At 42.7% G+C, this 13614-nt stretch overlaps 1 protein-coding gene across 1 annotated transcript in view; it reads right to left on the reverse strand.

The window, feature by feature from the left end:
- The window catches only part of LOC103282138 (NFX1-type zinc finger-containing protein 1), a 48652-nt gene that overhangs the window by 33121 nt on the left and 1917 nt on the right, over positions 1-13614 (reverse strand). The window contains exons 2-3 of the mRNA XM_062979322.1: positions 6788-7564; positions 738-1035 (exon numbers count right to left, since the gene is read on the reverse strand). Of these exons, the coding sequence (XP_062835392.1) occupies positions 738-1035; positions 6788-7539 (1050 nt within the window). The 5' untranslated portion in view covers positions 7540-7564. The remainder of the gene's footprint in view (positions 1-737; positions 1036-6787; positions 7565-13614) is intronic.

The following is a 13614-nucleotide window of genomic DNA, read 5'->3' on the forward strand; positions in this document are numbered from 1 at the left end:
CCTTTTTGACTGTGTGCCAGATCTGCGAGGAATGCAGCATTTTGTCCACCCGCCTCCTTCCCCCCAGCAAGCCTGATCAACTTAACAGAGAGGGATAGTGAGTATGAATAGTGAATGTATGTGGAGTGAGTGCTGAGTATAAGTGATGTTTCCCCTTTGTCTGTGTAACCAATATAGCTATTATGAAACCCAGTACTGGAGTCTGTGTGTCTTTCTCTGAAAGTGTATGATACTTTATGTTAAGGTATGGTGTAATGTAATTGTGAAATTTCACTTATGGTTTAAAGCAAATTGTTTGTGTGTGCCTGTAATGCAGCCAGTATTCTAGTAGTAGAAGAGTTAATTGCATAGAGTAGAGATTTATTGCTAGAAGGAAACATTGAGTGGTTTCCAGATACATAACAGGACATTCGTCGTTGCTCTGGAATGTGGGAGGTGACTGAAGACATGCTTCCCTCATCACCATTGATTATGTCGGATGCTCAAAGGCTACGCTCCGACAAGGTTATGTAAATAGTGTATATTACCTCAATAAAGATAAGTGCCGCTGGTTTCCAGCTGACAGCTGAGAAGTGTGTGTTGATTTCCGTGCGACTGTGCAGATGCCAGATCGTCAGAGGAGAAGGTAATTGAGACGGAAGGTGGATGTGTCTCAATTTAACTTTTTCTCGACACTTTATCCCATTGAAAATGGATTAAAGAACATTTTAAAGGTTCAAAGAGTATTCATGACACACCTGGCCGTCATCGTCCTCGGAGAGCAGGCACACCAGGGAGCCGCTCAGCAGGGACTTCGTGGCCGCCAAGCCCGACTTGCCCTGGAAGGTGGCCAGAAAGGTCACGCCAGCCCGGGAGGCACCCACGCCGGACAGCTGGACGTTGCGGTAGAGGCGCAGCTCACTGGGCGGCTTCTGTGGGTCGGAGAAGAGGCTGCGGAGGGCGAAGCGTGAGGAGATGCCATCCCGCAAGGGCTTGACCAGGTCCTCCCGCAAGAGCCGGAAGTGGGTGTCCAGGTAGGAGCGGTCACTTTTGTACCTGGAGCCACAGAATCACAGAATTGGAAGGGAGCCTCAAAGGTGGAGAGGGATGACAAAATGCCGTTTTCACAAAATATTAAACAGACTTGTTAATCAATAGAATAGTTTATTATAGACATATGCAAACCTAGGGGAGTGGCGGCATATACCATATATACTTGAGTATAAGCCGAGTCACCTAATTTTACCACAAAAAACTGGGAAAACTTATTGACTCGAGTATAAGCCGAGGGTGGGAAATGCAGCAGCTACTGGTAAATTTCAAAAATAAAATTAGATACCAATAAAATTACATTAATTGAGGCATCGGTGGGTTAATGTTTTGGATATTTACTGTATTTCAAAGAAAAACAGTAAACTATCTCTATAAGTGGAAAAGCAACAATAACTTTATAATAATCATCATCATCATCAACAACAACAGCTTCATTTGTACCCTGCCCTATCTATCTCCAACATAGTAACAGGCAAACATAGAATGCCTACATAAACAATGCAGAGCTAGATATAGATCTCTCATTATATACCCTGTTTCCCCGAAAATAAGACAGTGTCTTATATTAATTTTTGCTCCCAAAGATGCGCTAGGTCTTATTTTCAGGGGATGTCTTATTTTTCCACAAAGAAGAATTCACATTTATGGTTGAATTTTTTAAAATGAAAATTTATTATCTACTGTACAGTAGTTGTCATCACAAAACAGCATAACCAAACTGTGAATCCTTTCAAGAATTTCTATATTATATTGTATTACAGTAAAATCATGTAAAACAGTAAAACCATGTAAAAACAAGGCATCCTGGCCTACTAGCCTACCAACCCAGTCCTTGGCAGTTGTGCAAATACAGAATAAAAAGATTAAAATTAAGATTAATTATTCCCTTAAGGTAAGGTTTAAGTGGGGACAAGGGTAAGTAAAACTAGTGGCTTGTCCATAGTAATTTGAATTTTGTTATTGGCATTAATATCACAGCTGTCCGCTTCCATCTTCTCGTGGATGGCCAGCGTTTTTACTGATTTTACATGATTTTACTGTATGTATGGGTAAGGGTGTACGTTTTGTATGTTTTACATGTTTTGATATGGTCAAACTGACTAATCAATAAAGAGTTGTTGTATTTTTTTAAAATATTATATTGTATTGCTAAACTGTTTATAAATTACTGTTTTAAATTTCTGTTCGTATGTACATTTATGTTGTTGTTGGGCTTGTCCCTGTGTAAGCTGCCCTGAGTCCCTTCTGGGAGATGGAGGTGGGATACAAGAATAAAGTTATTATATTATTATTATTATTATTATTATTATTTCTTGTTACTACCTTTATTTCCATGTACAACAATCTATGGTATGTACATTTACCGATCCCGCATGGTTCCAAACATAACCTTTGCTAGGTCTTACTTTCGAGGGAGGTCTTATATTTAGCAATTCAGCAAAACCTCTACTAGGTCTTATTTTATGGGGATGTCTTATTTTCAGGGAAACAGGGTATACTAATTTCACATATGCATTTCCCCCTGAAACCTTTGCAAATCCTCTCTCTATATGCATTTTCCTCATGCAATATTTCCAAGCCCAGTTTATCAATGTTTATATCTATCTAGACATCTGTGTGTGCGTGCATGCACATTTTCCCTCTGCACTTGCAAACATGTGAGGGTAAAATTCATATAAAATTCATATATAAAATTAATCTATATATATAAAAGAGTGATGGCATCAGGGCAACGGACAAAACAACAAAACTACAGGCCCCCCAACCTCGAAATTTGACAACACAACCCATCATCCACGGCTCTAGGTTGATACAACAAAAAGAAAAGAAAAATAAAGTCCTAACTAGAGGGAAAGGAATAATTGTTTTTATCCAATTGCTGCCAGTTAGAGGGCTAAGCTCCGCCCACTTGGTCTCCTAGCAACCTAGTCACTCCAGGGGACAGGCACAGTTAGGCCTCAGGCCTCTTCCACATTGCCTATAAGATACAGATTATCTGATTTTAACTGGATTATATGGCAGTGTAGGCTCAAGGCCCTTCCACACAGCTATATTACCCATTTAGAATCTTATATTATCTGCTTTGAACTGGATTATCTTGACTCCACACTGCCATATAATCCACTTCAGTGTGCATTTTATACAACTGTGAAGAAGGGGCAGTTTCAGGCAGATAATATAAGATTACAAATATACAGTAGAGTCTCACTAATCCAACATAAACAGTGTCCTCTATCCTCACCACTTTCACAGTACACAAACAACCAAATGCATACTAAACATAAAGACAACCATACAACCGACATTCAATACCACCACTACCTCAACAATTTCTCACCAACACTGCCAGATAACACCACAGCAACGCGTGGCCGGGCACAGCTAGTGTATATATATAGGAACAGATATACAGGTACATGGAAATCTCTAGTTATCTATATTTACATAGGATTTGCAAAGACCTGTAAACATATGAGGGAAAAATTCATATATTAATGTATTTGTAGGGGAACATCTATATCAATATTTAGAAGCTTTGGGGCATGCATTTATCCAAGGAAGAAATGCAAGCAAAGCCCCCCTAAAAACAACGTTGTCCTATTTTCTGCTGCCCTTTCCCACCTCTTTTCTTTCTCCCTTTTTCAAACTCTAAAAGTAGCCAGAAAAGGCTTTTTAAAACTTCTCCTCCCAAAAAAACCCACCTCATTTTTTTTCCTTAGGAATAAAAAGAAATACACACCTTCTGTTGCTCTCTTTTCCCTCCCTTTGGACTCAAATGTTCTTGCAATAGTACTAGTAGTGATGAAGGTGTATTGGGAAAATATAATACTTGTATTGGAAAATATATATATTGAATGTAATCATGTTAAGAAATAGAAATAGGAAAATATGTAATCACCAGCAGATTGTGTGCTAGCCTTAAAAATACACTCTGCTCAGCAAAAGCAAGACCAAAGTTCACTGAGTGCCAGGGACATATGTTAAGTGTCAACAAGAATAGATAAGCTAATGGACAAGAGACAAATTAAGGCTTTTTGGGATACCAAGATAAGACCTGGCGCCATGAGGGGAGTGCTAATGGGTCTCTGACAGCTAAGATAAGGGGGAAGTCCTTAATTAATGAGAACCCCTAAAAGCTGAGATGAGGATTCCAGAGATAAGGCTAATGGAGGGTCAGGGGTCTTGAAAGTAGACTATATTTTAGGAAAATGCAAAGATAGCTTTTTAGTAAGTGCGCAGTAAGACTTTTTTTGACACTAATTGGTGATGGATAATGCCTAGATGACGTAGTAGATGGAGGAAAATGGGTATATAAGAACTTGTGATCCTTTGTTCCAGTACCTTCGCTTTCTTGACCACAGGAGAAGGTCTTTGCTTATTCTCTCTGGCCATTGAGAATAAACGTCATTTTTCTACAGCCACCGGAACTCTCTTTGTCTCATTTCCTCAAACCTTTGTCTGCCATTTCAGTAGTAGTAGTAGTAGTAGCAGTAGTAATAGCAATGAATCGTGCAAATTTGCAAGAATATCTTTTTTCCTTCCCCTTCTGCCCATGCAATCTGGCTTGCAAGAGTTTCTCTCACACTCTCCTTTCGCTTTTGAAAACATTCGCTTCTTCTCTGTCTCTCTCTCTCAAAAAAAATAAGATAACCAGCCTGGGAGGAGAAGCAGAGGAGGGAGGTTTTGGAAAAGAAAACATACTATGGCCTCCAGGCTCTGCTGCTGGCTTGACCTTAACCCGAATATAAGCGGGGAGGCTTTTTCAGCTCATAAATAAGGGCTGAAACTCGGCTTATCTTCGGGTATATACGGTATTAGGACAATCATAAACGCAATTGAACACTACGATAGAAATACACAAAAAGAAGTTGTCTTTCTCTTCCTCGATGCAGAGAAAGCCTTCGATAAAGTTAATTGGAGTTTCATAATAGAATTGTTGGAAGAAATGGACATGGGTAATTATTTTATAAATGCCATTAAAGCCATTTATTCCCATCAATGCGCAAATATTGTAGTTAATAGAGAAATAACTAAAGAAATCAGCCTACATAAAGGTACACGACAGGGTTGCCCCCTCTCGCCTTTGATTGTTATCATGACTCTGGAAGTCTTGCTTCCAAGAATAAGAAAAAAATGAAGAACTAAAGGGAATGGGGGTTTAAAAGGAAAACGACAAATGATGCGCGTTTGGGAGTGCTTTGAATGCAATTATCCTGCTTCTTGGCAGAATGGGGTTGGACTGGGTGGCCCACCAGGTCTCTTCCATAGCAAAGGATTGACCAGTTGACCATTTTTATTTTTACTGCACTTTATTCCTTTAGCCGGCCATAGTCTCCTTTGTTTATGCCTTCCCCGGCACTTTAATGGGATAATGGTTTTGTATCGTCCTCCCCCCCCCCCCCCCCCCGACTGTATCTGATACTACTAGCACTTTTATGGCCCAGTTCTTTTTAGGAGCCCGGGCTGTGGCACAGGCGGGAGAGCAAGCCAGCTGCAATTAACTGCAATGAATCACTCTGACCAGGAGGTCATGAGTTCGAGGCCGCTCGGAGCCTATGTTTGTCTTGTCTTTGTTCTATGTTAAAAGGCATTGAATGTTTGTCTATATGTGTAATGTGATCCCCCCTGAGTCCCCTTCGGGGTGAGAAAGAAGGGCGGAATATAAATACTGTAAATAAATAAATAAATAAATAAATAGGAGCCAACCCAGGATTTTATCAAGCATGTTTGTTTTATATGATTTTATTTGTTTTATGACTTGCTTTATTGTTGATTGGTTTGTTTTTATTGTTGTGTTTTATATTGTGTGCTGGTATGGCTGTACCAGAAGCTCCAACTTTATTTTCTTTCTGCTAATGTTTGCAGTCATAGGGCAGGTCGCCTGTCCATCATCATTAAGTTTGGTTCTGCCCCTTGTTCAGAGCTCTGGGAGGGAAGGAGCCATTTTCAAGTCAGTCTCACTTAAGGAAGCTAAGCTATAGGACGTAGACCAGCTCGCCGCATAGAAAAGCTTCATATCTCAAGAACATCCAGGGATATAGAACATCCGAGGAATCAGAAACAGAAATTCCAGGGGAAAGGTCCCAAAGGTTCTGGCTAAGAGCTCACAGCCTCTCAGCCTCACAGCTCCTGAGGGAAACAGCCCTAAAGTTTCCAAAGAAACCTCGGAGAGAGAACAGCACCACAGATCCACAGAACCCCAGCTGAAACATCTGCAAGCCTTGGTTGGTAGGTCCACTCGATACCCAGATGCATTTGGAATCGGTAGTGGGTCCCACATCAGCTAGGCCCATATAATAGACAGCCTGGGAGAGGATTTTCTTCTTATAGAGAAAGCACAGTTATCCAAAACCAATTGCCTGTCCTTTGGGGACAAGACGGAAAAGGCCAACAGTTTATTAAGTAAACCTTGAAGTGTTATTTGCAATAATAAAGACTTTGTTATCTCATTAAAGACTCAAAGGACTATCCTTTTCAGGAAAATCCTCAAGAACCTCTCTTTGAGGTGCCCTGGCTTCACACTGGGCATAAAGTATACGTCCTATACAAAGACAATAGTTACAGGTCCAGCGCGTGACAGAACATATTGTCTGTTTTGCCTGGGCTTGGCCCCATGTAAGCCGCCCCGAGTCCCCTTGGGGAGATGGGGCGGGGTCTAAAAATAAAATTATTATTATATTATTATTATTCCAACTCTACGATTCTATGACTCCTAAATCCCTTTCATGTGGACCGTTTCCAAGCTGGGCCTCACCTGCCGGACACGAGGTTGGGCTTGAGGGTTGCGGTGGGCTCCAGGAATATATCCTCCGGCGTGGGGAAGACCGGGACGAGGCAGAAGTTGTCCCGACTGGCCAGAGACTCAAGGGCGGCTCCCTGGGGTCCGCTCGACCCCAGGAAGGCCATGTCCAGCAGCGCCTTGGTGTCCCTGAGCTGCTTCTGGGTGACCCAGGCGAAGAGGAGGCCGCGGCTCTGGAGCCTCTGGACCGCGGTGCAGAGGAGGTCCACCGGGTAGCAGAGCAAAGTCTGTGCCTTTTCTGAGGATGCCTCTAGCAAGTGGTGGAGAGTGGCCACCGTGTCCCCCATCACCTCCCGAGAGACCTCTCCGTCCGGGCAGCGGAAGGCCTCCAGGCTGGCGATGAAGCCCAGCAGACTCCGGAGCACAAAGGCCGGACTCAGGACCAGCTCCAGCACCGGCTGGACGTCCCGTGCTCCCGGAGGCCCCTCCAGAACACGCCTGACCGCCCGCAGCAGAGTGTGGACGTCCCTGGGGCTAAGGCCGGGGCTGTCCAGCGCTCGGGACAGATCACCCTCATGGGCCTGGAAGAAGGACAGCAGCAGCTCTCTCCGGCCGTGGCTGGAGAGCCGCTCTAAGGTCGACATGATGTCCGGCAAACTCTCCGGCCGCCTGGGAGGACCAGGTGACAGCCTGCGGGCTTTGCATGGTGGAGAGCGGGACCCTCTGGACGGGAAGTGGTCCCAGCACCGCTTTTGGGGGCCCGGCATTCTCCAATGAGGTCAGCCCCAACGCCTGGAAAGGGGAGACAACGAGGAAACCCATTAATACTTGCACCCATTGATATTTGCACCCAAGGCCATCTATCTATATATATAAAAGGGTAATGAAATTTCGGCCTAGGACAAAACAACAAAACTACACATCCCAGAAACACTAAACTTGGCAGCACAACCCATCATCCATGCCTCTACATTCATACAACAAAAAGAAAAGAAAAATAAAGTCCTAATTAGAGGGAGAAAAATAATTGTTTTTATCCAACTGCTGCCCGTTAAAAGGCTAAGCTCAGCCCAGGGGACAGGCAGAGTTAGGCCTCACTTAGGCCACTTCCACACTGCCTATAAAATACAGATTATCAGATTTTAACTGGATTACAGTGTAGACTCAAGGCCCTTCCACACAGCTATATAACCCATTTAGAATCTTTGAACTGGATTATCTTGAGTCCACACTGTCATATAATCCACTTCAGTGTGCATTTTCTACAGCTGTGTAGAAGGGGCCTCATATAATCCAGTTCTAAGCAGATAATATAAGATTATCAATATAATATGTAATAATTACCGTGATATAATAATACAGAACAATATAATCTCTAAAATCAGGACAGTAAATAATAGGCTTGCTCAAATAATTCGATTTTCCCGTTACCCGTTATTAATTCGTTATTTTCGTTTGTTTTGAAGCAATATAGAACCTTGGTTGTCCACACGTCTGGATATCGCGGTTTCGAATCGCGAGAGGCCGTTTTTTCTTATTTCTTCGTTTTTTTCGTTAAGAAAAAAAAGCTTTTGCAAATCACCCAAACTCCTTTCCTTTTGCCCCTCAGCCAATGGGAGGCTCAGCCAATGGGAGGGGGCGAGGGGGAAGGAGGCCGAGGAGGAGGAGGAAGACGGAGGGGGGAAATGGCCGCCGCCGCCGCCGCCTCGCCTCAGCTCAGGCCTGGAGAGACCGAGAGGGGCCCGGCGGTGAGGAGGAAGAGGCCCGGGATGCGAGGGGGTGTGGGCCAGGCCTGTCCTCGGCTGCTCCCAGGGGCCCAGATTCGCACCCTCCCTCCCCCCAATACAGGTCTCCAGTCCATACCACGCTACATGAACTTGAATGGATACTGTGGTTGTGTTGTCGAAAGCTTTCATGGCCGGGATCACACTGTTGTGGTATGTATTCCGGGCTCTATGGCCATGTGCCAGAAGCATTCTCTCCTGACGTTTCACCCACATCTGTGGCAGACATACTCAGAGGTTTTGACGTCTGTGCGAAGCTAGGCAAGTGGGGTTTATATATCTGTGGAAGGTCCAGGGTGGGAGAAAGAACTCTTGTCTGTGGGAGGCAAGTGTGAATGTTGCAATTGGTCACCTTGATTAGCATTGAATAGCCTTGCAGCTTCAAAGCCTGGCTGCTTCCTACCTGGGGGAATCCTTTGTTGGGAGGTATTAGCTGGCCCTGATTGTTTCCTGTCTGGAATTCCCATTTTCTGGGTGTTTCTGGGAAGGTAATGGCACTCCATGTAGTCATGCCGGCCACATGACCTTGGAGGTGTCTATGGACAACACTGGCTCTTGGGCTTAGAAATGGAGATGAGCACCAACCCCCAGAGTCAGACATGACTGAACTTAACGTCAAGGGATACCTTTACCTTTACCTATACACACACACACACAAACACACACACACATATGCAGGGACTATATATATATACACAGTATATATCACACACACACCAATTTAACAAAGTTTCAGCCACAAAAACAAAGTTTCTGAAGTAGAACAATGACTTTCACAGTAAAGACAACCCAATTTAACAGGAAATAAGACTTTCAAACCAGGAACAGATTTCTGCAATTATTAAAAAATGGTTTATTATAAAAGCTATGAAAATTCTCCAAAAATCAGAGGATAAGGGAAACGTTCCAAATTTTGGTGAGCTATCAGTGTTAAATGTGTTCTACCACTGTACCAAGTTTGAAGAAGATCACTCAAAAAATGAGGGTGGGAGAGTCCTGTAAAGTCCTCTCCCTCTGTGCTGTTTTTGGGAATTGCGCATGCGCGTCCGCCATTAACGTATTAATTTAGAAAATAACGAATTTTCGTTAATTTTGAAATTTTTGGGGGGCCAAATTCGGAAATACCATCAGAAACGAAAAGCTGCCCCCCTCTAGTTTTGAAACGAGTTTAGAATCAAATTTTTCATGGATCGATCAAGCCTAGTAAATAAAGAACAACACTCTGAAAGCATAAGCCACAGCAACGCGTGGCCGAGCAAAGCTAGTCTATATATATAAAAGAATGATGGCATCAGGGCAGCGGACAAAACAACAAAACTACAGGCCCCCCAACCTCGAAATTTGACAACACAACCCATCATTCACGGTTCTAGGTTGGTACAACAAAAAGAAAAGAAAAATAAAGTCCTAATTACAGGGAGAGGAATAATTGTTTTTATTCCAATTGCTGCCAGTTAGAAGGCTAAACTCCGCCCACTTGGTCTCCTAGCAACCTCCTCAGCACAGGGGACAGGCAGAGTTAGGCCTCACTTAGGCCTCTTCCACAGATTATCAGATTTTAACTGGATTATATGGCAGTGTAGACTCAAGGCCCTTCCACACAGCTATAGAACCCATTTAGAATCTTATATTATCTGCTTTGCACTGGATTATCTTGAGTCCACACTGCCATATAATCCACTTCAGTGTGCATACTAAACATAAAGACAACCATACAACAGACATTCAATACCACCACTACCTCAACAATTTCTCACCAACACCACCAGACAACGCCACAGCAACGCATGGCCGGGCACAGCAGTTAAACCTCTGAGCTGCTGAACTTGCTGACCGAAAGGTCGGCGGTTCGAATCCAGGGAGCGGGGTGAGCTCCTGTTGTTAGCCCCAGCTTCTGCCAACTTTTTATTTCTATTTCTATTTATTTCTATTGGAGCCTCCAGTGGCCTAGGGGATAAAAGCCTCGTGACTTAGAGGTTGGGTTGCTGACCTGAAGGTTGCCAGGTTCGAATCCCACCCGGGGAGAGTGCGGATGAGCTCCCTCTGTCAGCACCAGCTCCATGCGGGGACATGAGAGAAGCCTCCCACAAGGATGGTAAAACATCAAAACATCCGGGCAATGTCCTCTGGGCAACGTCCTTGCAGACGGCCAATTCTCTCACTCCAGAAGCGACTCCAGAAAAAAAAAATCTATTAGGACTTCTAAATGAGCACAATAAAGTCCCATGGATTTCAAGTTATATCTTTCGACAGCTATTGGAGCAGGACTACTCTTATGCACGACAATGTTTAATATGTCTGATTTTAATCTAATTTAATTTTTAAATTGTATATGTTTTAAGGCCTCTATGTAAGCTGCCTTGAGTCCCCTGCGAGGTAGAGAAAGGCGTCGTAGAAATAAGAGTAAATAAACAAACAAACAATGAACAATGAAATATTATTTATATCTATTAATATTTGCACTTGTTTGTCAACAACCATAGCAATCCATTGGAGAAACACATAATAATAATATAATAATAATATATACAATAATAATAATAATAATAATAATAATAACAACAACAACAATGATAATAAATCTTATTAAATGTTCGACAGTGGCATTGAAGAAGGGAAAAATCATTGAAAGTGAGGGCATAAATATGCTCAATGGCCAAACAATAAGGTGTCACCAGCCAGAGGCCTATAAATATCTGGGCATATTACAGCTGGACAACATCAAGCATGAACATGTGAAAACTGTGGTCAGAAAAGAATACACACAAAGGGTCAGAAAAATTCTCAAAAGCAAGCTCAATGGAGGCAACACCATCAAGGCCATAAACACCTGGGCCATACCTGTCATAAGATATACTGCTGGCATCATAAACTGGACGCAGATGGAACTGGACAATTTGGACAGAAAAACAAGAAAACTCACAACCATTCCTCATTCCCTGCACCCTCGCAGTGATGTTGACCGGCTATATCTGCCTAGAAGATCAGGGGGCAGAGGACTCTTACAAGTCAAACAAGCAGTCAAAGAAGAAGAACATGCCCTGGCAGAAGATGTCAAGCAAAGTGAAGAACCTGCTTTGATTGAAGTCAAAAATCAGAAACTCCTCAAAGCACAGCAGACAAAAAACCAGTACAAGAAAACCGCACTACAAACTAGAGCTGACAACTGGCACAACAAAACATTGCATGGAAAGTTCCTTGACAAAATTGAAGGAAAAGCTGATAAGGAGAAGACCTGGCTCTGGCTCACAAATGGGACCCTGAAGAAGGAGACAGAAGGCCTGATCCCTGCAGCCCAGGAGCAAGCCATCAGGACAAAGGCCATTAATAATAATAATAATAATAATAATAATAATAGAAGACCTGGCTCTGGCTCACGAATGGGACCCTGAAGAAGGAGACAGAAGGCCTGATCCTTGCAGCCCAGGAGCAAGACATCAGGACAAAGGCCATTAATAATAATAATAATAATAATAATAATAATAATAATAATAATAATAATAATAGAAGACCTGGTTCTGGCTCACGAATGGGACCCTGAAGAAGGAGACAGAAGGCCTGATCCTTGCAGCCCAGGAGCAAGCCATCAGGACAAAGGCAATTAATAATAATAATAATAATAATAATAATAATAGAAGACCTGGCTCTGGCTCACGAATGGGACCCTGAAGAAGGAGACAGAAGGCCTGATCCTTGCAGCCCAGGAGCAAGACATCAGGACAAAGGCCATTAATAATAATAATAATAATAATAATAATAATAGAAGACCTGGCTCTGGCTCACGAATGGGACCCTGAAGAAGGAGACAGAAGGCCTGATCCTTGCAGCCCAGGAGCAAGACATCAGGACAAAGGCAATTAATAATAATAATAATAATAGAAGACCTGGCTGTGGCTCACGAATGGGACCCTGAAGAAGGAAACAGAAGGCCTGATCCTTGCAGCCCAGGAGCAAGACATCAGGACAAAGGCCATTCAGGCCAAGATCGAAAAATAGCTGATGACCCAAAATGCAGACTGTGCAAGGAAACCGACGAAACCATTGATCATCTCCTCAGCTGCTGTAAGAAAATTGCACAGACAGACTACAAACAGAGACACAACCATGTGGCCCAAATGATTCATTGGAACTTAAGCCTCAAGGACCACCTCCCAGCAGCAAAGAACTGGTGGGATCACAAACCTGCAAAAGTCTTGGAAAATGAGCACGCAAAGATACTCTGGGACTTCCGAACCCAGACAGACAAAGTTCTGGAACACAACACACCAGACATCACAGTTGTGGAAAAGAAAAAGGTTTGGATCATTGATGTCGCCATCCCAGGTGACAGTCGCATTGACGAAAAACAACAGGAAAAACTCAGCCGCTCTCAGGACCTCAAGATTGAACTGCAAAGACTCTGGCAGAAACCAGTGCAGGTGGTCCCGGTGGTGATGGGCACATTGGGTGCCGTGCCAAAAGATCTCAGCCGGCATTTGGAAACCATAGACATGGACAAAATTATGATCTGCCAACTGCAAAAGGCCACCCGACTGGGATCTGCACGCATCATCCGAAAATACATCACACAGAACTAGACACTTGGGAAGTGTTCGACTTGTGATTTTGTGATACGAAATCCAGCATCTCTATCTTGTTTGCTGTGTCATACAATATAATAATAATAATAATAATAATAATCATACATCACACAGTCCTAGACACTTGGGAAGTGTTCGACTTATGATTTTGTGATACGAAATCCAGCATGTCTATCTTGTTTGCTGTGTCATACAATATAATAATAATAATAATAATAATAATAATAATAATAATAATAATAATAATAATAATCATACATCACACAGTCCTAGACACTTGGGAAGTGTTCGACTTGTGATTTTGTGATACGAAATCCAGCATCTCTATCTTGTTTGCTGTGTCATACAATATAATAATAATAATAATAATAATAATAATAATAACAACAACAACAACAATAACAATAATAATAATCTTTCTCACCTCTCCTTAAGTTGGGGTTCAACACGGATAAATGATGTTTTAATATTTGTGTAT

This window comes from Anolis carolinensis, chromosome 4, assembly GCF_035594765.1.
Source record: "Anolis carolinensis isolate JA03-04 chromosome 4, rAnoCar3.1.pri, whole genome shotgun sequence".
In the NCBI taxonomy this organism is placed as follows: domain Eukaryota; kingdom Metazoa; phylum Chordata; class Lepidosauria; order Squamata; family Dactyloidae; genus Anolis; species Anolis carolinensis.